General features: G+C 52.5%; 9 protein-coding genes across 9 annotated transcripts; 4 read left to right on the top strand and 5 right to left on the bottom strand.

Moving 5' to 3' along the window:
• Positions 1-1,093: 1,093 nt before the first annotated feature.
• A1O9_05880 (uncharacterized protein) lies at positions 1,094-2,425 on the top strand (the record flags this gene model as incomplete). Its single annotated transcript, XM_013405094.1, has 2 exons — positions 1,094-1,526; positions 1,587-2,425. The coding sequence occupies 2 exons, from the start codon at positions 1,094-1,096 to the stop codon at positions 2,423-2,425; spliced, it is 1,272 nt and encodes a 423-aa protein (XP_013260548.1).
• Positions 2,426-3,268: 843 nt separating this feature from the next.
• A1O9_05879 (40S ribosomal protein S12) lies at positions 3,269-3,717 on the bottom strand (the record flags this gene model as incomplete). The annotated part of the gene is made up of 2 exons (XM_013405093.1): positions 3,269-3,609; positions 3,693-3,717. 2 exons carry the CDS (start codon positions 3,715-3,717, stop codon positions 3,269-3,271), a joined length of 366 nt encoding a protein of 121 aa, XP_013260547.1.
• Positions 3,718-4,698: 981 nt separating this feature from the next.
• A1O9_05878 (uncharacterized protein) lies at positions 4,699-8,606 on the bottom strand (the record flags this gene model as incomplete). Its single annotated transcript, XM_013405092.1, has 2 exons — positions 4,699-4,917; positions 4,968-8,606. 2 exons carry the CDS (start codon positions 8,604-8,606, stop codon positions 4,699-4,701), a joined length of 3,858 nt encoding a protein of 1,285 aa, XP_013260546.1.
• Positions 8,607-9,554: 948 nt separating this feature from the next.
• A1O9_05877 (uncharacterized protein) lies at positions 9,555-10,511 on the top strand (the record flags this gene model as incomplete). Its single annotated transcript, XM_013405091.1, has 1 exon — positions 9,555-10,511. The coding sequence occupies one exon, from the start codon at positions 9,555-9,557 to the stop codon at positions 10,509-10,511; it is 957 nt and encodes a 318-aa protein (XP_013260545.1).
• A 1,234-nt stretch (positions 10,512-11,745) lies between these two features.
• A1O9_05876 (uncharacterized protein) lies at positions 11,746-13,281 on the top strand (the record flags this gene model as incomplete). The annotated part of the gene is made up of 1 exon (XM_013405090.1): positions 11,746-13,281. The coding sequence occupies one exon, from the start codon at positions 11,746-11,748 to the stop codon at positions 13,279-13,281; it is 1,536 nt and encodes a 511-aa protein (XP_013260544.1).
• Positions 13,282-15,641: 2,360 nt separating this feature from the next.
• A1O9_05875 (uncharacterized protein) lies at positions 15,642-17,225 on the top strand (the record flags this gene model as incomplete). Its single annotated transcript, XM_013405089.1, has 2 exons — positions 15,642-16,240; positions 16,325-17,225. 2 exons carry the CDS (start codon positions 15,642-15,644, stop codon positions 17,223-17,225), a joined length of 1,500 nt encoding a protein of 499 aa, XP_013260543.1.
• A 115-nt stretch (positions 17,226-17,340) lies between these two features.
• Positions 17,341-19,650, bottom strand: A1O9_05874 (uncharacterized protein; the record flags this gene model as incomplete). The annotated part of the gene is made up of 2 exons (XM_013405088.1): positions 17,341-18,037; positions 18,107-19,650. The coding sequence occupies 2 exons, from the start codon at positions 19,648-19,650 to the stop codon at positions 17,341-17,343; spliced, it is 2,241 nt and encodes a 746-aa protein (XP_013260542.1).
• A 725-nt stretch (positions 19,651-20,375) lies between these two features.
• Positions 20,376-21,629, bottom strand: A1O9_05873 (uncharacterized protein; the record flags this gene model as incomplete). Its single annotated transcript, XM_013405087.1, has 2 exons — positions 20,376-21,157; positions 21,602-21,629. 2 exons carry the CDS (start codon positions 21,627-21,629, stop codon positions 20,376-20,378), a joined length of 810 nt encoding a protein of 269 aa, XP_013260541.1.
• An 805-nt stretch (positions 21,630-22,434) lies between these two features.
• A1O9_05872 (uncharacterized protein) lies at positions 22,435-24,367 on the bottom strand (the record flags this gene model as incomplete). The annotated part of the gene is made up of 3 exons (XM_013405086.1): positions 22,435-23,619; positions 23,674-24,105; positions 24,161-24,367. 3 exons carry the CDS (start codon positions 24,365-24,367, stop codon positions 22,435-22,437), a joined length of 1,824 nt encoding a protein of 607 aa, XP_013260540.1.
• Positions 24,368-25,691: the final 1,324 nt, after the last annotated feature.

Raw genomic sequence — 25,691 nt, 5'->3', positions numbered from 1 at the left:
TGACTGTGACAAGCGTACTCCGGACTCCGTTGTGCGAGTACTTGGCATTTGCCTCGCTTGGGAGGAACCATAGCCATTTGAGCAGAAATTAGGTGTGCCATGTTGTCCTACCCAGCCGTATATCCAGGCCGCCCGAGACCCGTGCGACCATCAACCACAACGGAGTCGTTGATTGGCGACACAGCGATGAGGTTCGATTACGTCTTTCCCACTTCGTTCAAGAGCATACTCCGTATAGGGCGCGAGGTACTTTCGAGAGTAGTGGTTTTGACCCAAAGGTAGGCGGGATGTAAACTTACCTCTCTACCATCTGGTTGTTTACTGTATGCTTCAGTCACTGCTTGTCAACGACATAAAACCCTTTCAACGCCCTCTCCATTTCCTTGCTTGTCTCTTGAACTGGGTCAGGAGGTCCCTTTCCTGTATGACATTCCCGTGGATGCACAGAGTTCGCATGATCAGAGAGAGCTATACCGCAAGATTGAAGGAACCATCTTGAACAATATCGATCAGGTATGACACCAATTCTGCATGTTCTCTGGATGCACAGCTACGGCCATTCTCGGTGCTCCCATACTTGTAAGCACGTGTTCAGGGGCAAGGCACGTGGGCACATACGGTACGAGCACGAGCAGGTCGGTCACCTCCGATGCACGTGATCTTTGTGTTCTCTTATCGATAAAGAAGCCCCTGGGGAAAAAAATCAATATGGACGATCTAGTACTCGCTCGTAAATGCAACCGCTGGCAGTGTTACAGTCATAATTTTCAGTCATATGTGTGCTTTTTGCGCAAAACCCCCACCTTGTCCACTAAGCCTACCGCTCTTGCATCATGATTAAAGGCAGCCACGATCGTCCAATTGTGAAAAATGCTTTTCCTTTCTTTCCTTCCATCGCCATCTCAGGCTTCTCACATCTTCACAGCGAGCGACTTCTGGAGTTTTGCGCTCGCTCATCGCCATAAAGCTCCAAACTGACATTTCAGCACACACCGCTACTACCGCATAGACTCGAGTAACATCATTCTAGCAGGTAGAGGCTGTCCCTTTCTTGACTCCTCTCTTGGTTTCTATCAAGCTTCGACGTTTCACCATGAGCCCCTCTTCCAAGGACACCGACGCCGCAGTGCGAGCGACCAGCATTGATTTCGGTCGTGACTACGGCACCACGGCCTCTGGCTCGTCGCAAGCACCTGCGGAGCACGGCCATCCCGAGATCGTGGAGGCAAGCCCGGCGCGCGGAATCAACGCGACTGGTTCTGCGGCGACGAAATCATGGCGCTCCAAGTTTGCATATTTCAAGACCAAGGATTTCTGGTTCATCCTGCTCCTGGGGCAGATACTGGCTATCTGCATAACGGGCACCAACACTCTAACCACCCTTCTGGTTATTGAGGGAACCAGTATCCCGGCCTTTCAAACCCTGTTCAATTACGTATTGCTTAATATCATATACACCAGCTACACTTTGTACAGGTACGGCTTTAAGAAATGGACCCAGTTGCTACTCAAAGACGGCTGGAAATGTAAGTCTTCTCCATCTTCTGCCATCGTCGCCAATCTTTCAGACTAATCCTGAATGCTAGATATCATTCTGGCCTTCTTTGATGTCGAGGGCAACTACTTCACCGTCCTCGCCTACCGCTACACAACCATCCTGTCCGCACAGCTGATCAACTTCTGGGCAATCGTGGTGGTGGTGGTTATCTCGTTCATCTTCCTCCGGGTGCGCTACCACTGGGCTCAGATTCTTGGAATCTTCGTGTGCATCGGTGGGATGGGGATCTTGCTCGCATCCGACCACATCACGGGGTCCAACGGTGGCGACATCAGCAGCGGTAATCAGCTCAAAGGGGACCTTTTCGCGCTCGTTGGTGCGACATGCTACGGTCTGTGCAACGTGTACGAGGAATGGTTCGTCTCCGGACGGCCTTTATACGAGGTCATCGGACAGCTGGGTTTCTGGGCAACGATCATCAACGGTGTTCAGGCCGGCATTTTCGACCGTCAGGCATTCCATGAAGCGACCTGGAACGGCAAGGTTGCCGGTTATCTGACCGGCTATACTTTGATTCTGACGCTTTTCTACACCTTGGTCCCGATCTTGTACCGCTTTGCCAGCGCCGCATTCCAAAACATCTCGCTCCTGACCGGTAACTTCTGGGGCGTCATCATTGGCATCCGCGTCTTCCACTATAGTGTGCACTGGATGTACCCGATCGCATTCACGCTCATTATGGTTGGTCATTTTGTCTATTACCTGGGAAAAGGCGTCTTGGGCGAGGCGGCGAAGGCGTGGCTCGGCGAGAACCAGGAGAAGGGCATCGACGGCTTCGGCTCGGCGAAGAGACGAATTCGAAAGATGCAGGAGAGCGAGGCGGGGCCGAGGGGCGGCGAGGGAGTCGAGGGCGCCGGTGTAGTGTGAAGATGCCACACACCACTTGCTCCAGAGGCGAGAACATGACCGAAGGCGGGTCGCGGGTCCGTTGAGTCGGCACCCAATGGCCGCCGGTCCCATCATTCATTTCGTGACCGTGCGCAATGGGATCCAACCACACGATCCACGATCCACGACGATCATGCTTTTTGTACCTTCCACTAGAAAGAGAAATCGCAATACAGAATAATCTCTATAACAGTAACCTTGGAAAACAGGATCAATCTACTCGATAATAAACCTTTGCAGTGTGATCACTGGAGTGTTCTTTTTACTAGGTGGTGATTCATCCTGGAAAGGGTCCGCGAAGATTCGGCGAGAACATACGCAGCACAGCAGTGAACGGCTCATGACCACAGGACAGAGCAGAGATCCCAATTGGGAGACAATTCGTAGTCGTATCGACTCCCGTCTCCGCCGTGCCTTGAAAAACTACAAACGTGGATGGACACCTCCATTGTTTGTCACTCGGGGGACGAAAGAGTCCGCATAGCACGGGAACAGAAGGACCAAGGGGAAATCATAATTTGATGATATCATTCTTTGAATCGACTTTGGCCCGCCGATATTTTATGTGGAATGAGTTTTGAATTTTGGTGTCGTCCGACAACCAATCCCATGCCGTGCCATGCCATGCCGTTTCTTTCAAAGTACACACCCCGCCATACATGTCAGATGCACCCATGTTCGTTGGTTGCAATAGCGGTGGCGTCTGCATCTCTCTCTCTCTCTCTCTCTCTCTCTGTGTGTGTGTGTGTCTGTGTCTCCGTCCCGGTCTCCACTCGAACGCTTCCACAAGCCTCCAAAAGCGGTCTCTCGCGCGCTCTCCCACTACTGCTCAGTCTGGAAATAGTTCAAGAGGACGTTACGCTCCTGGCTCTCCTCGCCCCAGTCTCGGACGACAACGCAAGAGCAGTTGACGACCTTGCGGGCATTGCCCTCGCGGTCGAGCACGCAGAGACCGGCCCACTCGCCCAGCAACTTGCCGTCGGGAACCTTGATGAGGGGGATCTTGTGCTCAGAGCACAGGGCGATGACAAGTTTCTTGTAAGCCTCCTCCTCGCACGCCTCGTTGAGCACGCACATGTGCGCTTGGCGACGATCGAGAGCCTTGGATGCTTCACGTAGACCGCGGGCGAGGCCGTCGTGGATGAGGGCGAGTTTGAGGACACCTGCAGTGGCCGTCGTTGTCAGAATAAATACTTCATTGGCTTCCCTGTAGACCCTGGGGCAGTTGTAGAGGGTTGAAGCGTACCTTTCAGAGCGTCGAGGACGGACATGGATCCAGAGGATGCCGCGGCATCTCCTGAGACTTCAACTTCATCGGCTGCGGCGACGGGGGATGTGGGCTCTTCTCCGTCCGACTGTGTAAAGGATTGATGTCAGCTTGTCAGTTCACCTCCATGGACTGCATGTTATTCATGGTGAGGTCTGTCTAGATCAGGCTCTAAACCAAAGGTCGAGGGTGGCCCGGGCTGCCGCTCGTAGAGGACCCTTGAATTTGTCCAACCCAACAAGGGTGGAACAGCGAGAAGACGTACCATATTGGCGATGTTGCGACCCTTGCGGTTGTCAAGGAATCAATTGAAATATCAACAATTTTGTCGGAAGATCCTCAAAGAGTCACTGGGGTAGGGAACGAATTGATCGAGTTGGTATGAAGGGGATTCATAAAAGGAAGGAAAGCAACATCTCCAAATCGTTGGAATTTCGCCAGTCAAGCCGTCCTGATTTGGTGGAGTAATTGTGCGGCTTGGCGGTCGGCTTGATCACGTGACTGGATCCTCCCGACCCCTGAAGTACCACACTATCGTGGTACTATCTAGATTTCGAACACGCTGCATCTCGAGGGTACAATTGTTCTACTCCGGTCGTGGTCAGCGCGCTCTACTTAAATGGCTCATTAAGAATGACTTGGAATGTAAGGCTTGCAACGTCGTTCATTCGCTGGTAATGGCCAGCTTCCAGGTACCTAGTTACTACGTGTAATCCCAATCCAATCCGGCCACTTAGATAACCGTCCCGACTTATCACCATAGATGTGGATGTGTGTCTATGTGAACACCAGGGGCGGAGCGATGATGATATTCGTGGTGCAAGCCGGCCAGGCGGTAATAGTGTGTACCCCTAGACTTGGAACCCCTCATCATTGCTTGACTCATGTTGAAGCGTTGGGGAACTCCGTTTAAATTCATCATCAGGGGTATTTCATTCGTCAACAAGATAAAACCTTCTTTCATGCGGGAACAAAGAAAACATCATCACAAGCGAGTGTATCCATTGCTGTACAAGGCGGGCGACAAAACAGGGTTTACTCCGTTCGTGAGTTTTGGTGTAGATGGTAGGCAGATACCATTGGTTTGAGGTGACTGTTCCGTCGGGGTGTGTAGCCCAATGGTCCTCAAGGATATGGCTTGTTTCTTGAGAAGTAGTGAGATGAGATGCGGATGCCGGAACACTTGATCTTCGAAGTCGGAGAGCTACTCATGTCAGCATATGTCAACGCTCGCTGCTGGAGTTGGCATCGTACCTTTACCCAAAAGAGTTCCTCCATGGCGAAAAACTTGGGTCTCTCGTCCTCCTCTCTCTGATTGGCCTGTTTGATTGTCGTGTTCAGAGCGTTGGCCTCGTATTCATACGAGAGCATGTTTCTCGAAACCTTCCAAAGGCTCTGACGTTGGGCAGGGCTGACTAGCCTCTTCTCGAGCGATGTGTAATTGCGTAGGTTCAAGTCTTTAGTGGCCAGCAATCCGGCAACCTGAAAATTAGGCACCCACAGGCCGTCGTGCTCCGCATCAGATATTTGGTCACCAAGCTGGCTTGATTTGACAGTGAATAGTGGTAGGAATTTCGACAGCCACGGTACGCTCTTCGCCGCTGAGGTGTCATTGTCGATCACGAGTGCGGTCTGACACAACAGAGCAGGGAGGGCCTCTCGCCGGCGCCGTTCGATCTCAAGTCGTTGCAAGCGGAGTTGTTCTTCTTGACGCCGTTGTCTCTCTTCTAGCTCTCGCTTGATGCGTTCCTGACGCTCCTCTTCGTCTTTCCTTCTCCGCTCAGCTTCTTCCTCCGCTTTTCTGATCCTTTCTTTCTCTTCCGCGAGCCTTATTTCTTCGGCAGCCTTCTCAGCAGCTTCTTCGGCGGCCTTTTCAGCGGCCAATCGTTCTTCTTCTGCCCTCTTGGCTTCTTCGGCTTTGCGTTCCTCTTCTCTCTTCTGGAGCTCGAGCTCAGCCTCAGATGGGCCGGTTTCGATTGGTTCAGTCTTTACTGGAATCTCCACTTCCTCGATATTCTGTTGCGTCTTTTCTTCTGCAGAGTTGGTGTCGGCATCGTCACTGTTGCCTGTATGGGAACTTTCGTCAGGCTTACCCATACCCGACTCGTCTACGTGATTTTCGGATGAGGCAAGGTTGTATTCGGTCTTGGAAAGTTTACGTCGCTTTGGTCTTTCATCTTCGCTCAGGACTTGCTCGGTTTTGTGCTCGATCACAGGCATCAAAGTTTGATTGCCCCTTCGCTTTGGACCGGGTCGTGATTCTTCGGGACTACTCTCCACGACCGTTCTGCGTTTCTTGGCTGTCCCGCGACCGGCCTCTCCTTCCTCTGCCGCATCCATGTGCGGTGATACGCTCTCTCTTTGACGTTTGAGGACAGTACTTGGCTTGGTCTCCGTTTTGACGGTGGCGGTGGATTCATTCTCATCCGAAACTTCCTCTTCAACAATGCTCTTGCGCCGGCGATGCTCTTTCCCACTCACAAGCCGTCTTCTTCGATGAGCACTGTCCAAGTCCAATTGAGGAGCTGGCGGCAGATCACTTTGACTCCGTCTTTTGACATGACTCTTTCTCGGCATATTGACTGTTTGATCTTGGTCAGATGACACGGCAACGGACGCATCCCCGATGTCTCTGCGTGCGGGAAGATTTTTGCGACGGTCACCACCGTCAGTGGAACCAGAGTCACGATCTCGGAATTTCTGTGAAGACTGTGGCGATTTGTTGGGTAGAGATTTTTGTGTCAAAGTCGGGCTGGAGGGATTGGAATTGCGCAGCTTACTAGAGATCGGAGACTGTGACCGACGAACGGGTCGATTCTTTTGCTTGTCAGAATCTCTGGTCATCCGTGGCGAGGCTCCTTTCCGAGATCTCCCAGCTGCATGTTTGTCGTAGGCAGTTTTCAGAATATCAACTTCCTTCTGCCATTGCTCTCCTTTTCTCTCAAATGCGATTTCGTGGTAGGCCTTCCCCTTAAGTATCCTTCTCGTTGGGTTGAAGCCGGACTGTTCAACCAGTAATTTCACGACCTCCGGGTGCCCGCGGCCGATTGCTGCCAACACAGGGGTGTTGTAACCCGTCTTAAGATGACGAAGGGGTTCGGGATCTGACTCTGGATCACCCATGCCGAGCAAGTACTGCAGAACTTCTTCGTGTCCGGCCTTGGCGGCGGCGATCAACGACTCGGTTTCGGCCTTTTGCAAGATGTTGAGGATGTTCGCCACGCCCTGCACGTCACCCTTTGCTGCCAGGCGGGTCAAATTGTCCTGGGTGTTTGCTTGCCAAAGGAGATCATTACGAGTCGATTCACTTCGTCCCGTTCTTCGTCGTTGGGTTAGATTGGGTGGGCTGCGAGGACCGGTAACAGGGGGGGAATCTCGCGGGCTGGCAGCAGAGGCTGCTCGGGAAGAGTTCCTATCTTGCGCAACTTCCATTTGGTCGCTGGATTTTCGTCGACTGACATTATTCTCTCGGGCGTCTGCGAGTAGCTTCCTAAGCTCCGCGTGGTTTGGGTCGTCCAGAGGCACAAGCTCGTAGGGTTCATCGCCCTTAGCGTTCCCCAGTCGAGGATTTGCTCCATTCTCCAGAAGAAGCCGAACAACTTCAACGTGCCCATTTTCCACAGCGTCAATAAGCGGAGTTTCTTTGTCAATATTTCGTGTATCCACGTCTGCATTGTTTTCCAGTAGGAACTTGACAATGTCTTCGAAGCCCATCAACGAGGCAATTTGGAGTGGTGTATTTCCCGCGTTGTCTGCCAAATTCAGATCCTGCGGTCGTTCGATCAGCCGGGCTTGCGCTGAGACAAGATCGTTGGCATTACACGCCCGAGAAAGCGCAGTGCGACCATTTTTATCCCGGATTTTTCTAGGACCAGTGGCTTTGGCAGGAGACATTGCGTCATGGTCTGCGGAGGACAGCTTATTGAGCGTAGGTCTTGAGGTTTGAGGAGAATCCGAGTCTGATTCGGAGGCAGAAGGTGCGCGATGATCTGCAGAACCGCTTCTTTTGGTGTTGATAGCTGGTGGCCGCCCGCGTTTTTTACGCTCAACATCGCCAAGAGTCAACTGGGTCGACACACCACGCCTGTGCTCTCTCCGAGCTGGAGGTCTCGGTGAAGGGGAACGTTCGTTGGATGAATGGCGGGGGTAAGTAGCAGACCTAGTTTCTCGACGTTCGGAAGACCCAGGGTCTGCACCAGAGTTATGAGTTTTGGTCCGATGTTTGCTAATGGGGGGTAAAATGTCGCTTGGGCGGCGCCTGCGGGTTTGGATCTTGACTGGCTTTTCCTCGGCATCATCTGAATCAGCCGTGGGATTGTTTTCGCGCTTTGGAGGGCTCTGTTTCGAGCGGTGTAACTCGATACGACTGGATAAACCTGAATCACTGTCTGCTGAGTGGGTTGGAGCTCTGGGCGATGACAAGGGCGAGCTACGTCGACTGGAAGTTGGCGAGAGCGATTCGTCCTTTTGGTCGTCCACACTCCGCTTGCGTTTTCTTGGTCGATTCTCGGAGTCGGTCGCAGTTGCTCTACTCGGAGAATCGTCCTCTTTGGCTGGTCCGGTGTGAGCGGATCCAGATACAGACATGGCGTCAGCGTTGGTTCGTTGCTTCTCTGGTGACTGGATCAGAGTCTCAGCTTCCGAATCCCCCTCGACATCTACGGCCGCCGAGGTCTCCCCATTGTCATTGCTATCCACGCTGACGGCCGCAGCTTCGGCCATGATTTGATCCTCACTTGATTGTTTGGGTGCACAATCGGAGGCGGGTTCTTCGAGTTTCGGGGTCAGTGGAGGGTGGGAGGGGCTCTCGGTGGTGAGCAGGTTGGTTTCGGGCTTGGTGTCGACAGCGACATCCTGAGGCTCAGGCCTAGCCCCTACACCGTTCATCACCATGTCCACCTCTTCCTCACTCTTTGTCTGATCATTATCGGTGGCCGTTTTGAGGACGGCGAGCGTCGATTAAACGGGTGGAAAGGCTGGGAGAACGGTACTCCACTCGCGAGCAAAGCGGTGAAAGCACGAATCCTCCAGGCCGGTAAATGTGGTTTTTGGATGTGTGGAAGAATGCGGAGAGAGGGCTGCAGATGGAATATGATTGTTGCAACGGGGATAGTTGCTGGCGCAAGTGGGATGTTGATTGCTGGAGTGATGGCTCTGGTGGATGGAACTGGTGGACAACTCAACTCAGTTGGCAAGAGACAAGAGACTCAACTTGGGCTTGTCGGACTTGGCCACCGGTGCACACCCAGACAGGCTAGATTTGTCACGTGCAGTCTCTGCTCTCGAGTCGACAGATGATCCGAACGGTGGCCTGCCCATCGATCCCACCAGGCCTTCCACGTTCCCTGCCAGCCCTGCCTGCCAACCTGCCCCAACGACTCCCTAGTCCGTAGGGAGTCAGTCCCTATATTGATGCCTAAGGAGCAGCACCCCACCCGCCTCCTCGGCCTTCTCCCAATAACAAAAGGCCAGGCAGAAGGGGCTTGTTCGCCTGCCACCCATCAAGCCTCGTCTATTCACCACCCTTGATATTTCATTTCACGATCAGCATCTAATTTCACCTCCCACCACCTCTGGTGCTCTCTCATCGCCTCACTCTCCGGAGTTCACTTTCCTCCTGTCTGTTGCCTCCACTTCCTGATTACTCCGTAAATTGACGAGCGCCCTCACACCTCAGACTCGATATATTCACAGAGCAGGACCACCAGCAGCCACCAGTCGACTGCAATTGCTGCATCGTGGCTCCCAAGCTGGCCAACCCCCTTCTTTTGGCCTGGCTTCATGACAAGCTTCGTTGAATCGAGCTAAAAGGAGATCAGAGAGATTCGCGGTCACCGCCCGATGGCCCCCTCGGCCCGCCTCATTTTGGACTCGTCCCTCCGCAATCTCGATTTCCTGCTCGCCCAAAAACCTATTCTCGACCTAGTCTCCTGGACCATCAAGGCCTTCTACCTGCTCAGTAGTATCTCAATCCTCATTGTTCGCCTAACACCAGTACTCAGAGAGCGCTTTCTCGACTACGGAGTTCGTGCGCCCACCGGGACTGCGGTCCAATATCCTACCCCCGGAGACAACACTAAAAAGCCTTCGGCAAGCCTTCCATTTCTCGACTTCCTCGCGACCTTGACCGTCCCTCATTCATGGTTCACCCATTTCTACGTTCTATGTGTTATCTGTTCAGTCTTTCTGTTTCAGCAGGATGTCTGGTGTCGCATGACCTTTCCCGCGCGCGTGTCATCACAGGCCTTACTCCTCCAAGGCGGCAGGAGACTCCTGGAGTGTCTCTGCTACCACCGGAAGAGCAATTCCAGGATGTGGGTAGGTCACTATCTCGTCGGCCTGGCCTTTTACTTTTTCACAAACTTCGCCATCCTGCTTGATGGCGTCGACTGGTCCCACTGGGATCCGACCCATCCCAACAACGGAAAGAACGTCAATTCGGAAGGTTTGCTGCAACGTTTGCTCTTCGGCAGTTTCTTTGCACTCGCTTCTTACAGCCAGTCCCTATCACATTATTACCTGTTCAAACTCAAGAAATACACTTTGCCAGACAATCACGGCTTCAAATATTTCATCGCCCCTCACTACACAGCAGAGTGTGTGCTGTATGCCTCACTCGCGGTGATTGCCGCTCCTCCGGGCAATTATGTCCATTGGAACTTATTCTGCGCACTTGTTTTCGTTGCGGTCAATCTCGGTGTCACTGCTGACGGAACAAAGCAGTGGATGTTGACCAAGTTCCCGGATCGCCGAAGGGAAATCAGATTGAGACGAAAGTTGATCCCCTTTCTCTGGTAGAATGATCGTCCTAGGACACGATCCTCGTTCTCTGCCTCGCCCTCCGGAGTCGTCCTGCACATGCTCGATCTTACCTGCGACAACCCTCATCGTCACATGAACCAGTATTGTTTGGCATGTATTGAAAGGGCTCATTGATGAGAGAAACTGTTCTTTCTGCCGTCCTCGGCCTTCCCATCCGTCTTCTATGAATCCGTGATTGCAAAATACTTCCTTCGGGCAAGACGCTGCCAGCGTCGCTGTTCTACTCCTGAGTTGTCTGCGAATTGGATCTCTTTTCGTCCTCGTCGAGTGGATTCTCCATACTTCTGACGGTCAGAGACTACAGGCGCATAAACAACCTATTTCTAGTACCCGCCTTTTTGTCGAACAGATATCGAACAGTTGTTCATCAAGACCCCAGCGACTGTTCGCAGGACGAAAGAGGCCTGCTGCGAAGTTTGCGGACTTGCCTGTGATATCAGCCTGACCCAATTCTGTAAAAGCAGCGAGAGTTGTAAACAGCTGAACCTTTTCTAGTTCTGCCTCATGGAGTTTTTGACCAGAGTACAAGGCGCTCTAGTACAAGATCATTTCCCGGGCCTCAACTCTCAAATTCGGCTAGTGCCATTGAGCTTCAAGCATCAATTGGCATTTTACACTTGTGACTTGACTGTCAACAGCATGTGGGATATAGTTAATCCATCTGACTGGGATATGGAGGGCACATTCCCAAGTACTGCTGTCTGGCGACGACGTTCATCACTTCTTCAAAATATTCTAGGCACCCGGAACGAGAGGTGCTTTTTTCAATCGCTACCAGACCAACCATCATCCCCCATAAGACCGAACAGTCATCGGGAAGGAACGGTTCTCGCTCGCTCTTAATCTTCACAAAGTACCGTCTAGTGAATTGTTTGCCCGGGTCTCGTGGCGATGAAAAGTAGGACGGAGATCACATGTCTATCAGTACACGTGAAGCACCCCTGAATCTGTCATCCAGATGTCAAGCAGCTGTCAGGCTCATTTCATTGGAATGTGGGCGTAGTGACCCCTTGCATTAAGCTCTTGTGGATCGGTCGCTGGGCCATCTGTGTAACGATAAGGGGCTGCGGTACGTCCCTCGATTCACATTCAGGAAGGGGTATAATGACCACTTTTCCACTGGGAGCGGACTTTTGACTTTGGATGTTCTTTCGTCCACGCGTCTCTCCCCACTAGGATGCATACCTACTCTCGTCACCTATGCTACACTATGGCCGGCTATAACCCAATTCAGGACTTTGAGAGTTCACTGGACAGAACGGACGACGACGCGATTGCTGATGATATTCCATTACGAGGCCGAAAACTCGGCGAATCACACAATGTATGCGCGGAGGAGAATGGTAACAACTCAGATACAGCTCACGATGTCGAGAACGAGAAACCACCACCTCGAATCGTGCCAAAATGGAAGCGATATATGACCTACAGCTCACGCATCAAGTCATCTTGCATCGAAGCTTTACCCAGATTCTGTCAGCCCGGAGGCCTTCAGATCAGAGGCAAGCTCCACCCAACGTCCTACTTAGACGCTCTTCGAGGCTATGCTGCATTTATCGTCTACGTCTGTCACATGGTTACCTTTAACGTGGGGCAACCTCCCTGGCGCCATCAGCCGTTTACGTCAATTCTGTTTGCCGGTCCGGGCATGGTTGCAGTGTTCTACGTCATTTCTGGCTACGTCTTGAGCTATAGCCTACTGAGAAACATCCGCAGGCAGGAGTCAGCCCCGACCCTCGAAGGCCTCGCGTCCTCCACCTTTCGTCGGTATCTCCGACTCTACGGCTCTACCGTCTTGGCGATATTCATCACATTGATCATGATTCGTTTGGGCTGGTATGGGTATGACTTGTATAAGCCCGCGATCATCGATCAGATCAAAGACTGGCTGCTGGATGTCATCTTCTTTTGCAACCCTTTCGCTGATATAAGAGGGTATTATTACAAGGGAGTCCACGATACTAAATACCTTGGGACAATGTGGACTATCCCTGTAGAGTTCAGGGGCAGTATTATAGTATTCAGCTTCTGTACTGCCGTTTGCAAGCTTAGTACACGATCAAGAATGATCCTGACTTGGATGATCATCCTTCTCGGCTATCTCTGGAACGCGCTGTACGTGTCTCAATTTCTTTACGGCGTGTTTCTAGCAGACCTCTCCTTTGGCAGGCATCCTGAGCGTCTGATGCGACCCGGGGATCTTCCAAACACCCGAGTATTGCCTGTCCAGGGTCAGAGGAAGATACAGCTCATTCACGCCAAGGTATGTTACAGCCTGCTCTTCGTTCTTGCCATATTCATCCTCGGGCAACCGGATCAAATCGACCTGGGCATCTGGGGACAGTTTCCGTGGGGGTTTTTAAAGTCTTTTATTCCGTGGTACTACTCTTCGGAGTCGGGGCAGTACTGGTATCTCTCCATGGGTGCTTTTATCCTGGTGCTATCGCTCGAATCATATCCTATCTTGCATCGACCCTTGGAATGGGGAGTCAGCCAGTACATTGGCGATTTGAGTTTTGGCATCTATGCGCTGCATCCGCCTTTATTGTTTGGCTTCTATCGGACCTGGGAAGAGCCCATGCGGAAAAGGTATCTGGGAAATTCAGTTCTTGCTTACCTCCCAGGTCTGCTTGCCATGACCTTTTTGGTTTTGGCAAGTGCGGATTATTTCGACAGACTAGACAAGAAAGTTGTCAGGCTCGGGAAGTGGCTACAGGGCAGGACTTTCCGGAAGTGGAAAAATTGAAAAAGAAATGGCCGCCGCGCGTTCTACACTCAAAAGCCTGGAGAGGCCGGGGTTGGCGACGAGATGGGAACCTCGTCGACAGAAAGCTTGCCTTCTAGAATCTCCTCAGCCCAGCCATGCGCCCGTGGTAAGCGAAAATGCGACGTTGAGGGCCAACAAAATGTAGTCGCAACTACGTTCGACTTGAGCAATATCATCTTGATTGGCCTGTCTCTTTCACTCAGGTGGAAGGAGACTCACGGCATGGCCTATACGCAGAGCAAGCTGGAGAAGGGATCCGTTTCCTACTCCGAGGCCTGCGCCTAGTCAACGTGTCAAGTTACGGACAAAGCTCGAATCGGGTGGCGCACCTGTTCGTCCTTGGCTCACGGTTCTTGGAAAGCCAGGTCGAAAACCCTTCACCCTCCGGACAGGTGTTGACTAACTGTCAACAAGGCGAAACCAGGCTGAGGCTGAAAGGTCGTATAACATTCGGAATCACGCCTCAGCCAGAGAACGGGTCCAGCATTTCCGTTCGGCGCAGAATCGTCCCGGGATATTTACGTCTCTACGTAGGTTAAGAATAGTATCCGTAGAGTCGGCTTATAACGAATGCCCATCCGTCAGAGCCTAGGAGGTTCCGGGCATCTGTCTGCACTATTGCTAAGAGAAAGGAATCGTTTGATCTTATCCATCCAGCCTCCAGATATGTAAGGCTCGAAGTCAAATGAAAAGCGATTGGCTTCTGAAATTATCCCAGCGCGGAAAACAGCCTGATGCCTGAAAGTCCGACGTTGTTGCCAGCTAGACCTCGCTATGTTGCGACCAAGACTCGAACCTACATTCCACCCTTCCCATAGCTCCATCACAATTCCATCAAGCTGCTTTTCGCGAACACGAGCGGGAATGGCCAGGGAAACCCACAGGAGGACTCGTCGGAGCAGAAAATGCGAGACTTACAAATCGTTACCATCATCGAGATACCTGCCCGTAGAGAGATGGTATTGACGGCTTTGACGGCTTTACTAGACCGGGCGAGAAATGGAGGATGTGATCGCGAATGAACCCCTGATGGTGATGAATTTATGGATGCGATGCCACGACATAACGAGCCAAGTGTGGAAAGGATGCTAGCTTGAAACAATAGCAACACGATGAGTGATATCGGCAGGGCATGCTCTGATATCATGTCATTCCAACACTGACCCTCCCGTTACCGATTAGCGATATGATTTCTCGAAGGGAGTCCTCGTCTCATGCATAACCCATGTGATGAATAATTATACTAGGCCTGATCAAAGGAGCTCAAGCCGTCAAAGCGACTCTCCACGCATTTTGCGTCCCGTTGACCCACGAGCTAGGTGCATTCAATCAGTATCTGATATATACAGTATTGCCTAAGATATGTACTAGGAACTACCAGCCTGCCTAGGTCTTTATCTGAGGATTCTATATCCTATACCGTAAGCAGTCCAGATTCGGTATTCATACTTGCTTCCCACTAAGGTGGAATAGTAACGAGTTTAAGAGCGTCTCGGAGTGGGAATGTTACACCCAAGTCATAGTGAGTCTTCATTTGCCCACTCGAAAAAGAGCCAGCTCCACAATCTCAATATGCCCGCCTCCATCCACACAAGCCGGCAAATCTATCATGCTGACCTTCGTAGACTACTGTGGTACACGAGTTAGTCTGAGTGACTTGACCTAATACCCAAGTCCTCGGCTGTGGAGTCGATAGTATCATTCCCGAGGACGCCTCCTACCTTGATATCGTCTCAAAGGCTACTTGGTACGGGGTACCTTGCTAAACCAGTATGAAAACAAATCCAGGCTCCCTGGCTAGAGCCTTGGTATACCGGTGTACCCCTCTCCATCGGTCTTATCCGCTCATTCCCTCTCGTTCTCTCTTGCATATACAGGAAGTCTCGCAGCTGCCCAATCAGGCATGGTTCGCGTACTTGCAATGACGACAGGACGACATCGAATCACAATGGAAATGGAATGGAAGCCAAGTCTGCTTGACTTTCTCGGTACCGGCCTAGGCGCCTCCTAGCTAGTATTGGGGCCTTTTTTACTACCGGTGAACGAAGCGATGTAGATCAATGATAAACGCAGTAACTAGCTTTCTTGTCTTCTCCGCCATCTGCTTTGGAGATTGATAAGCCCTGGATCTAGGATGGTTGAATTGGAGAAGAGACGAAATAGGGAGGTGGTTGTTTGATCGAAGATCTGCTCAAGTCTTAACTATGCATGTCATGCCATGGCATGTCGGTATATGTATGTATGCTTTGGCTGGATTGTGCGGATTTTGCCTTCCCTCTCCATCTCTCTCATCGTCTCTTGCACAATAGCCTGTTTGTATCCTATATATCTAACCAGACATGGCTAGAGCGATAGCGTTGTTGGTGCTGCTCTCCCTTTGCGCAAGCACCTTCACACTCACAGTGCCCGCAAATACTAATGGGCGGCTCTCGTCTCGCCAGTCGCCGAACCCGTTGCAGGTTCGACAGGAGATCCAATCACCACTACTCTCCTGCCCTGCATCGTCATGGCCACATACGAATCTCGGCACGCGGATTCAGCCACAAGCTCCCGATTCGGAACTGCAAAGCATTCTGTCACAAGTGTCGCCGGCGAACATCGAGGCGACGATATTAAAGCTGGTCTCGTTTGGTACGCGCCATACACTCTCGTCCCAGACTGACCCGAAGCGCGGGATTGGCGCGGCGAGGGATTGGATAGCTAGCGAGTTCCGCAAGTATGCTGAGCCCAGCGGCGGGCGGATGACTGTTGAGGTGCCTGGCTACATGCAGCAGCCCGACGGCGACCGGGTCCTGTTCTCGGTTCTTCTCAGCGACGTCGTGGCGACACTGAAAGGCAGTGAAGACCCCGAAACGCTCTATGTCGTCAGCGGCCATTACGACACAAGATGCTCCGACCCCTTGGATTATGAGTGTGACGCTCCGGGCGCGGATGACGAGTAGGTTTCAGCTCTTCAATGCCCAGGAGATCAGTCCTGTTGCAGTGCCAGGGATAGAGTGTTCGCTGACAAGCCACGTTACAGTGCATCCGGTGTGGCGATCTCGCTGGAGCTGGCTCGTATCATGGCCACACACCGGCCAAAAGCGACCATCGTCTTTGTGGCGGTGGCCGGCGAAGAACAAGGCCTGTACGGCTCTCAATTTCTCGCCCAGACGTACAAGAACAACAGTGTGAACGTAGCTGGAATGTTCACGAACGATATCGTTGGTTCCTCGACGGCAGATGACGGGACAAAAGATCCCTACACCATCCGTTTGTTCGCCCAAGGACCTCCTCTGACTGAGAACAGTACTCAGCGGGCAACCCGTTTGAACGTCGGGGGCGAGAATGATTCTCCATCCCGTGAATTAGGGAGGTTCGTCCACGAGGTGGCAGCGAATGAGTACACTCAGATGAATGTGAGTGTCATCTACCGACTCGATCGATACTCGAGAGGCGGAGACCATCGGCCGTTCCTCGAGGCCGGGTACGCGGCGGCGCGCTTCACCGAGCCAAATGAGGATTACAAACACCAGCATCAGGACGTGAGGGTGGAAGGTGGCGTGCAGTATGGAGACCTCCCCGAGTTCTGCGATTTTGATTTCATATCGAGAGTCGGCAAGGTCAACGGGGCCGCGCTTTGGAGCCTGGCGAATGCCCCTGGCCAACCGACAAACGTATATGTCAACACGACTGCATTGGACAACAACAGCCAGTTCATCTGGGAGCCACCCCTGGGAGGCGGGATCGGGGTGACTGGATACGAAATCGTCTCGAGGCCCACGACTGCTGCGTTTTGGACGCATGCTCTTGACGTTGGCGACGTCCTCACCGCCAAAATTGACCTGAGCAAGGATAACGTAGTTTTCGGCATCAGAAGCGTCGGGAAGGGCGGATACAAGAGTCCCGCCGTCTTCCCATTCCCGCTCGTGTCAGGCTCTTGAGGGTCTTTGGCAAAGCATGTCATGAATGCAGTAGTCTTGCTTACTGGGTGCCATAGCTGGTAGGCGGGTATGAATATATATCAAATTCAAGGGACTTGGTAAAGTTTCTCGGGACCTAGCCATGGTTCATCCACGCAGCCGTATTGTCATGACCCATCCAGAAAGGAATATCAAAACCTTGCAACGGGTCCAGCCCATCCACCGAAAATGGAGGCATCTCGGAGACAGGGCCTAAATCCATGCTGCTAAAGTCGGGCCACGGCTTGCCACTGCCCACCGCATCGGGGAAGAACGTTGACTGAGGTAGTGCAGAACCAGTATCCCAGAACTGGACGTTTGATCCTCCTTGAGGAGTGAAGACTTGCTGCTGTTGATTTTGGAGCTCTTCCAGCCCAGATCGGAGGTTTTGTCGGGTACTGACCGTGCTGGAGTCAAGATTGTTGTACGGTTGCAGCTGGGCGCTCTGGGAGGAATTGCCGCCGGACATTTGTGGCTGGCCTGTCGTAGAATAGGGAGGCGGCCCGCCCCATTTAGGTTGCGACGCGGAGGGGCCATCTTGGGTTTGAGCCTGGAAATAGCTGTTCTCCTCATCATTGTGAGATCCTGGGTGCTCGAGATGTCCCGCCGAGATGCCACTGTCAGAGTGGATGGACGACCTCGTCGTGGTCGGGCGCGGTCGGTCCACTCCGCCGCCGCCGCCGTTCTGCTGCAATGCAGAGCGCATGTCCCTCACCGCGATCGCACAGGCAGATGGCCATATACTGCCTCTGGCACCGAGCCTCTCGAGGACCTGCAGGCTTCGATCCGTACACCTATGGCTAACGTTAGAACATATCCCACAATCAGTCGGAGCGAAATCGCCCAAGACTCGGTGAACTGACCGAACTGCGATTTGCGGATCTACCTGGTTCTCCATCGCCGCATAAAGCATGATAAAGGCGCTCATCCAGACTGCCCAAGTGAACGAGGGCCAGAACATCGGCATAAAAGTCCTGATACCTTGACTGGGGGACGTGGTCGTCGAGTCACCCACAGGGGCGACCAGACTATGCAGAACAGTGATGATTGACTTGGAAGCCGCAATACAAGTGTGCAGGGCCCCAGCGTAGCTTGCAGTCTTTTTGGACGTTGTCAAGAGCGGACGGTTGAGGGCAATGATAGATTCATGCTTGAGGACCTTGAAGACCGCCTTGTGCAGCGTGCTGAAAGGAATATCCTGGATATCAGCCTGTTCGATTGAGTCTTCCACATTGTTCCACCATTGCGTGAGTTTGGCATTGATCATCATGGCTCTTTCCAGACTGTCCGCTCGCTGCGCGACCATCTTGTTGCGCAGCTCCATTATCAACCCTTTGATCTCGGCGTGCTTGGAAAGGAGCGTCAGGATTCTCAATCGCCCATCAACCGGGCCACCCATGGCTTGACCGCTGGTGGTGGAGAGTTGGGCGTTTCTGCCGGGGACGATATGCCTTTCGGCATCGGGATAACAGACATCGACGTCGTCGTCACGGATAGTGAGCGGTAGTCCAAGTGCTTGGCATAGATGTCGATCGATACAGTAGATGGACCAGAAAAGGCGCTGACGCAGTTGTTGTTCCCCAACCGTGAACGAGGAGAATCTCGCAGGACATCGATGTAGACCCATCTGGAATGCAAGCCTAATGACCAGGCCTCCAAGCCTGGAGGCGGCATTGAGTCGCAGCATGGAAACTTCAAGGAGCTGAATGCAAACGACCGATTGGAGAGCTTTTATAGTCGCGGCTTTGGTCAGGGCCGGTTGTACACTATCAAGCGCTTCATCGAAGGTGGTGAACACCAGGCATTTGGGCACAGGTCTTTGGGTGGGATGCTGTCTCTGGCGACGGTCGCATAAGCTGATGGAGATGATGGTCTTCATGATGATCACCTCAAAGGTATTCTCTTCGGGGACTCCGTTTTGAGCGAACTTTTCGAAGCTTTCCAACACTGAAGGTGCATGGAGAAATGGATACGCGGGATGCCAAATGTCGAAATAGCTGGCGGACCAGTCGAGCAGCTCATCGAACGTGAAAGGCACGACGTCCTGGTGGTGATCTTCGAAGTCGACCTCATGCGGTTGCCATATTTGCCTCGACACTGTAATGCCGTTACCAGTTTCGAGCCGGTCATCCTCTCCAGGCACCAGGGTGCTCTCCGGTGTCTCGCCATGGGTGTTTGGAGTCCTTCCAGCCATCGCGCTGTAGACAGAACGGATGAAATGGATTCCACTGGCACTGCCAACAAAACTGGCCGAAGTGACAGTGCCTCCATTGCGCATCAAACCGACCTCCTGTAGCCGTCCAGGGTCCTGCTTGTGAGTCTCTTTTTGTCGTTTGGCCGGACGTTCTTCGCCATTGTCGCGCCCGTTACTGTCGAGGGGCGATGAGGTATTTCGATATGGCTGCATGGTACTCAGTCCTAGGAACTCATTGACTCGGAGAGTCGATGTGATGTTTTCACGATGGATGCGAAGAGAACGTGGTAATCACAATTCATGACGGAACGATGCCTCGCTCGCCGTTGGACAAAACATCCTGCAATGGCGACAAGAGCCCCAGCCTTCACGGCCCCTGTTTTTACCCCGCAGAGCTTGATCCGCTTAGGCGCTGTTGAACGGAGCATTCGTACTCCCATCTTACAGTTACATAGCGATAATTCCAGATATTCGTCGTTAGTGCCCAAACCAATCCTCAGGCTAAAGAGAAGGAAGTCGATTGCCCAACCTTTGCCTTCAAGGACCTGCTCCATGCTGACATCTCCCCGATCTACAACCCACGGGGCGTCACGTGGGTGCCACGAGCGCACTATTCGGTTCAAGCTGCATAGGAGACTTCCATGATACCATGGAGGAAGTCAACGGCCTCGACATTTAGAAGAAAGTGGTCAAGCCTTTGACATTCTTCACACGAGAAGGACTAAGTATCTAGGCAGAGAATGAGATCGTGTGAGAAATCGCCGAACCTGAGTTATTGCGACTGTGAATACCAAAAAGACCCCAAACTACTAATTGCCCTTGACACAACGTACGTACATTCACGGGAAAAGGGCTCAATCCTCGAAAGGTTCTTTGATAGTGCAACTGCTTCTGAATAGTTAGTAGAAATCAGTCTCCCACAAATGGTACTGCAAAATTCAAAAGAACCGGCGCCACTGACTCGAGGACAACTGCTGTGCCCGACTACTTCCACCTAGGGTCTGTCCACCGGCAGGAGAATTGGCGTTGTTCCCTTCTGCACTTGTAGACCTCCTGTGAGATTGGTCTGGATCCTGCAATGGGAGCCAGGAGGGCTGTGTCGTCGTGGCGTTCACCGGGGGAAGATTCCTCCAGGTTTCTGGTGGTTGAGTTGGTGCTCGGTAGGCCACAAATGAAGTGGACGATACGCTTTCTGGTGAACTCGTGAAGCTTTTGCCGATGTTCACAGGTCGAGCAGGCGGGGGCATCATGGTATTGCTGTCGCGTGTTGCACTTCCATCACTAGTTCCACCGGGCGATGCGTATGATCCCGTGTCCTGGTTATGCGTAAATCCCGTTGGCAAGAAAGGCTGTTGCTGTAGGTCACTACTACTTGCCGATCGCTGAACTTGTGGCCGTTTCTTCGAGCTGGGCTGTTGTTGTGCCGATTTCTCCGCAAGGAGGCCAACTAGAGACAGTCGATCGTTCAACCACTCTGTTTGCTGAGAAGATGTGCGAATAGGCAGCCTTTCCCATTCGGCGACCTTCTCAGCCTTGGTTTGGTTGATATTTTGTTTTGTAATCACTTTGTTGGTATCCACGTTGTATTGACGTTCTTTCGCCGTCTCCGCATCGGCCACTCGGCCATCGAGTGATGACGGTTGAAGTGAGAGTAACTGTAGCGCATCGAATAGCGCCAGCTCCGTTTCCAGCAATCGTTTCTCAAGCGCAGCGATGTACCCTGGCGGAAAGCCTCTAAGCAATAGTGGTCAATCCCGAGTTTCACAGATTAATGCTCTTATCATCGTACCGCTTATTGCTCTCTGGGTAAATACATCGCATGCCAGTCCCAGCACACTGAGTACAGATCGGGAGCTTGCGATCACACTGCTCGGGATTGCTTGTCAGCTCTAACTTTTGCAAGCAACTTCAAGATGCGTCCTTACTTTGCATTTCTTGCCCCGACAAGACTCGCATGCAACAACATTGACTTCTAAGAGCTCCGACTGTTAGTATTCGCGTGGAGAACAATGTGCAGCATTCTCTGCAGTCTTTGGGCCGGTGTTGTAGCAGAGATTTGCCGAGATACGGCCTTGAGTGTCCAGTTGAGAGAGGCTTCAAGGTTTCGGCATTCGACATCGCCGTGTGACCTGAGCTGAGCTGAACGTAAGTCGAGACTACTCACCACCAGAAACAGCAAGCAATCCTGCCATATGACCTGATACCAAGTCTCATAATGCAAATCGAACGGTGTAACGGAAACCCGCTTGACTTTCTCCGCATAGGCGCTGAATGACAGACAACCAGCCTATCTAATAATGAACAGACCGGTAAAGGCTTTCTCCGGTGAGGTCAATTTGAAGCGTTGACGATAACTTGAAAGTGGTGATGGCGCTTCCTTTCCGTTGAGTTGGTGGCCCAAACGCAGCGACCAGAAGGATGATTCTGGCTTATGCTGTCGGGGAAAGCTTTATCCGATAATTATGTGACAAGCTAACTTCTTCAGTCCCCAACATTTCAGCGATAACGCAATCGAGGATATGATACTCACTCCCTTGTGTGACTTACTGCAGCTTGAATCCCAAGAATGGCAGGGCCCGGTTGATCGCGAGCTCTTGCTCCACGAGTCAACCCAAGCATAGCAAAGAATGTGGATTACGTGACTTTTCAAACAAGTAGATAGTGTCCTGCCTAATTGCGTGTATGCACTGTGCAGCTGCTATTTACGATGAGGATTTTGGTACCGGTCTGGGCAGAAGCGTTCTGCGATCTGTCTCGCCGAAAGGTCTGACTGCTCAAGTCACAGCCCAGTGAGCAAATTCATAACATGAGAGTTCCCTGCCTTCTCCAGGATCTAACGCCTTAGAAACTCCGACAAATCACATTGGAGGGCCTTTTGGATCTGGGTAAAGCTTTGATCCCTTCCAGCCCTTAATCGTCATGGGAGGCCGTCCCATGTTCTTGTATTCGTTGATCGCCTGCCTCATCACACAATTGCCTGACATTATTATCCACCAATCATACACTCTCCTCAACATGTCGAAGAACAGGGTACAGTTGTTCCTGATCAGACCTCTCCTTGCGGTCGTCGGTCCCTGACATGTCGGTGTCAACATTGCTTTCTTCCTTGAGGTCGATCTCGTTGTCATCAGCTCCATTGAAATCTCCACGCTCGAGTCTCTTCTTAATAAACTCTCGCATCCATTCAATGAGACGCATATTCTGAACCCAAACCTCCGTCTGATCGGCTTCCTTTGAATCGCTCTTGGGTGTGCTCGCATCAGCGCTGAGGGCCGGGTCGATGACGCTTTCCTGCGGCGAAGCCTTGCCCTTGCCCTTGGCTTGCTTGTTGATGGTGGAGGCCGGGGGAGTGACAGACCCGTCACTGACAACATCCATGTCGTCTTTGCCTCTAGCGGGCGCCGCCCGCTGGAGCATGCCACCACTATACCGTCGTCGATGGTCATCGGTATCGTAGATACCGCTCAGAGTTGCAGCGTTGGCAGCGGCGTTGGCAATATCACCGGAGCTGAAAGGCAGGGTGGGGTACATCGCGCTGTTAGATGGGGCAGCATGGCCTTGCAGAGGGCTTTGACCGGATGTATAGCTCTGCGCAGATGAAGGGGGAGTAAGGCCTGGGGTGCTGGCATCGGTCGCGCTTGCGATGCTACCCTGGTGCTGGTGCTGGTGCTGAAGCATCGACGTTGGGGTGCTGTGGGAGGCGGCCGATGGCAGGTGAGAGCTAGGTGGGCTGTTGCTGGTCCTGTAAGCAACATAGCTCGCTCCGGGCTGAGCCATGCCAGCGTTGGCCAAGTGAGTGTCATTCTCATAGATGGTAGCTTGCATTTGTTCAAGAATTTGATCGATCGAGGTCAAGTCTTCACGTGTCTTTGCGTTACCCATGGGAGGCAAGCTGTAGGCCTGAATTGGGTCGGCATGGTCGTAAGCTCCACCGACGGAAACAGGCTGGTATGCGGGAACTGCGACAGCAGATGGAATGATCTGAGGAAGTTGAAGACCCTGAAGCTCGAAGAGGCGACGGCTGACGTTGTGGAAATTGACGGGATCAAGCTCGCGGCGTTTAACTTGACCGAAAAAGTGATCGAGAGCATCATAACCACGCTTGCGAGTCTCGAAGTCATATGTCGTTTGAGGTGCGGTGCTGTAGTATGTCACTGGGCCATAGCCTGGGTGTGCGCCAGCCTGGGTGGATTTGTTAGCGCGCGGTCTCTACTCAAGAACAATGGCTCAACTTACCGAAGGATGAGGTTGATAATACTGATTGGGGTGATGCTGACCCGCATAGTCCTGAGGACCAGGCATAGCAGGGGCATAGTAGTTCGGGGGAACTTGTCCTGTCAGAGGATGACCATAGTATGAGGCGTTGTAGTCCCCACCTTGAGGCATGCCGTTTTGTGGTTGACGCTGTCCGCCATTAGGTTCCAAATTCGGAGAGCGCATGATGACACTGTCATCAGCATGCGTTTTGACATGCTTTTTCAAGTCTTGAGGACGCTTGAACGCCTTGCCACAGAACTCGCATTTGTGAGGCTTCAAGGGAACATGGACTCGAATGTGGGAGGTAATGTGATCGCGTTTAACGGTGGTGGTCCGGCACTGACCCCATGCGCAGGTGAGGTTGAGGTTGTTGGTGGATTTGCGGCCAACATGGCGTTCACAGACATGTTCCTGCCGACGGTTAGACACAAGGTAGGAGGACTTCAGCGAGAGAGGTCAAACTTACGTAGAGGGCCTCTGGCGAGGTGCAGCGCTCGCCGCAATTTTGCCACTGGCATTGCAAATTTTCACCGGCAGCGTTCACATTCGGTGCAGCGGGTTGAGCGGCAGCGGCAGGCTGTTGAGGCAATTGACCTTGTTGTTGGACAACATCCTGAGGAGGAGGAGGAGGAGGGTTAGGGGTGCTGGTGCTGGCTTCGCCGAGATCAGACATTGTTGCGAAGCTGCCAAGACGTGATGCGAAGAGCAGGTCGGAAGAGCCAAGATATTTCAGTCGATGACTTGGCGACGGAGAGGAACAGAAATAGGTCGAATAGCAGACGACAAGGCTACACAACACTCGTGAATCGACGGCGGAGACGCTTCACGCCCACGTCGGTGATATTGCGATGACGGCGGTGTGAAGAAAGGACAGTGAGGCCGCCTGAGTTGAGGTGAAGAGTGCAGAAGTGGAAGGAATTACTGCAGACCCTGGTAGTGGTGGGTGGTGAAATAGACTTCTGGCTTTCACTGCAGGCTAGCGGTGTTCAGTCACCTCGACGAGACAGTCGGCTTCTCTAATTCATACAATTAACTCAAAGCTTGGAACACTGATGAGAGAGCATCCGAAACAGTGAAGTGGTATGGGGGGGTGGAAGAAGGAGGATAGAGGACAGAAGCAAATGGAGGGGGAGGGGGCGGGTGATATGATCGGGTTAACCACGAGGAAAAGGACTGCTACTACTGGAATTAATTGCGAGGTGATTTCACTGGCGGGGGAACTGATATCCACAGCCCACCACTACTACTGGACTACTGATTGATAATGGCGAAGGGCGGGTAGAAGAGGGAGCGCAGCACAGGAGTGTGTGCCAGCGTTGTGATGATTTAATGGGCCACTGGGCAACCGGTCGCAGGGAGAAATGGAAATGGGAATGGGGTGACAATTTGACCAGCTTGACTCGTTGAGATTAACTTGGAAGCTTGTCTGGTGCCGGAAGGGAGAGACAAGACGGAGACAAGACATGCGCAGAGACTTGAGCGACTTGGAATCGAGAGGGAATGGAAGCACCCACGGGCACCGCTGAGTTCCAGAGTCAGTGTCACGTCTGGCCAAGGCTTTTCCTCGTCAGCGGGCTGGGCGCCCAGACCTGATTGGCGCCAAGGGGTTTGGCCAAGCCGCTATTGCTGGGAAGGACTTGAGGTTGCTGCAACACATGTGGGGCACCTGCCTTGCCTGCACCGATTCGGGAATAACACCTGATTGTGGCTGTCAGCGTGATACGAGATCGCTACGAACAGTGATTGTAACAGTTATTCTATCGAGTGTCGCAGGCTGCTGTGTGCTTGGTGGGCGTGCTGGACGGAGTTCTGATCTGCGTCGGTTCACTTGGCCGGAGAAGGTTGGGTGGAAGTTGGCCAAGGATGCCCAGGGATATGCTCAAATTTGAGGTCGGAATGTCTTGGGCTCTTGGACATTTCTTGGGAGCAGGAGCGGGATGCCCAGCTTGAACCTTCTTGGATTGTGACACCTTCGACTGGCAAGATCAGGTCCTTGC

Source organism: Exophiala aquamarina (assembly GCF_000709125.1).
Source record: "Exophiala aquamarina CBS 119918 chromosome Unknown aczIA-supercont1.4, whole genome shotgun sequence".
Classification (NCBI taxonomy): Eukaryota; Fungi; Ascomycota; class Eurotiomycetes; order Chaetothyriales; family Herpotrichiellaceae; genus Exophiala; species Exophiala aquamarina.
This window is presented reverse-complemented; position numbering and strand designations above follow the sequence as displayed.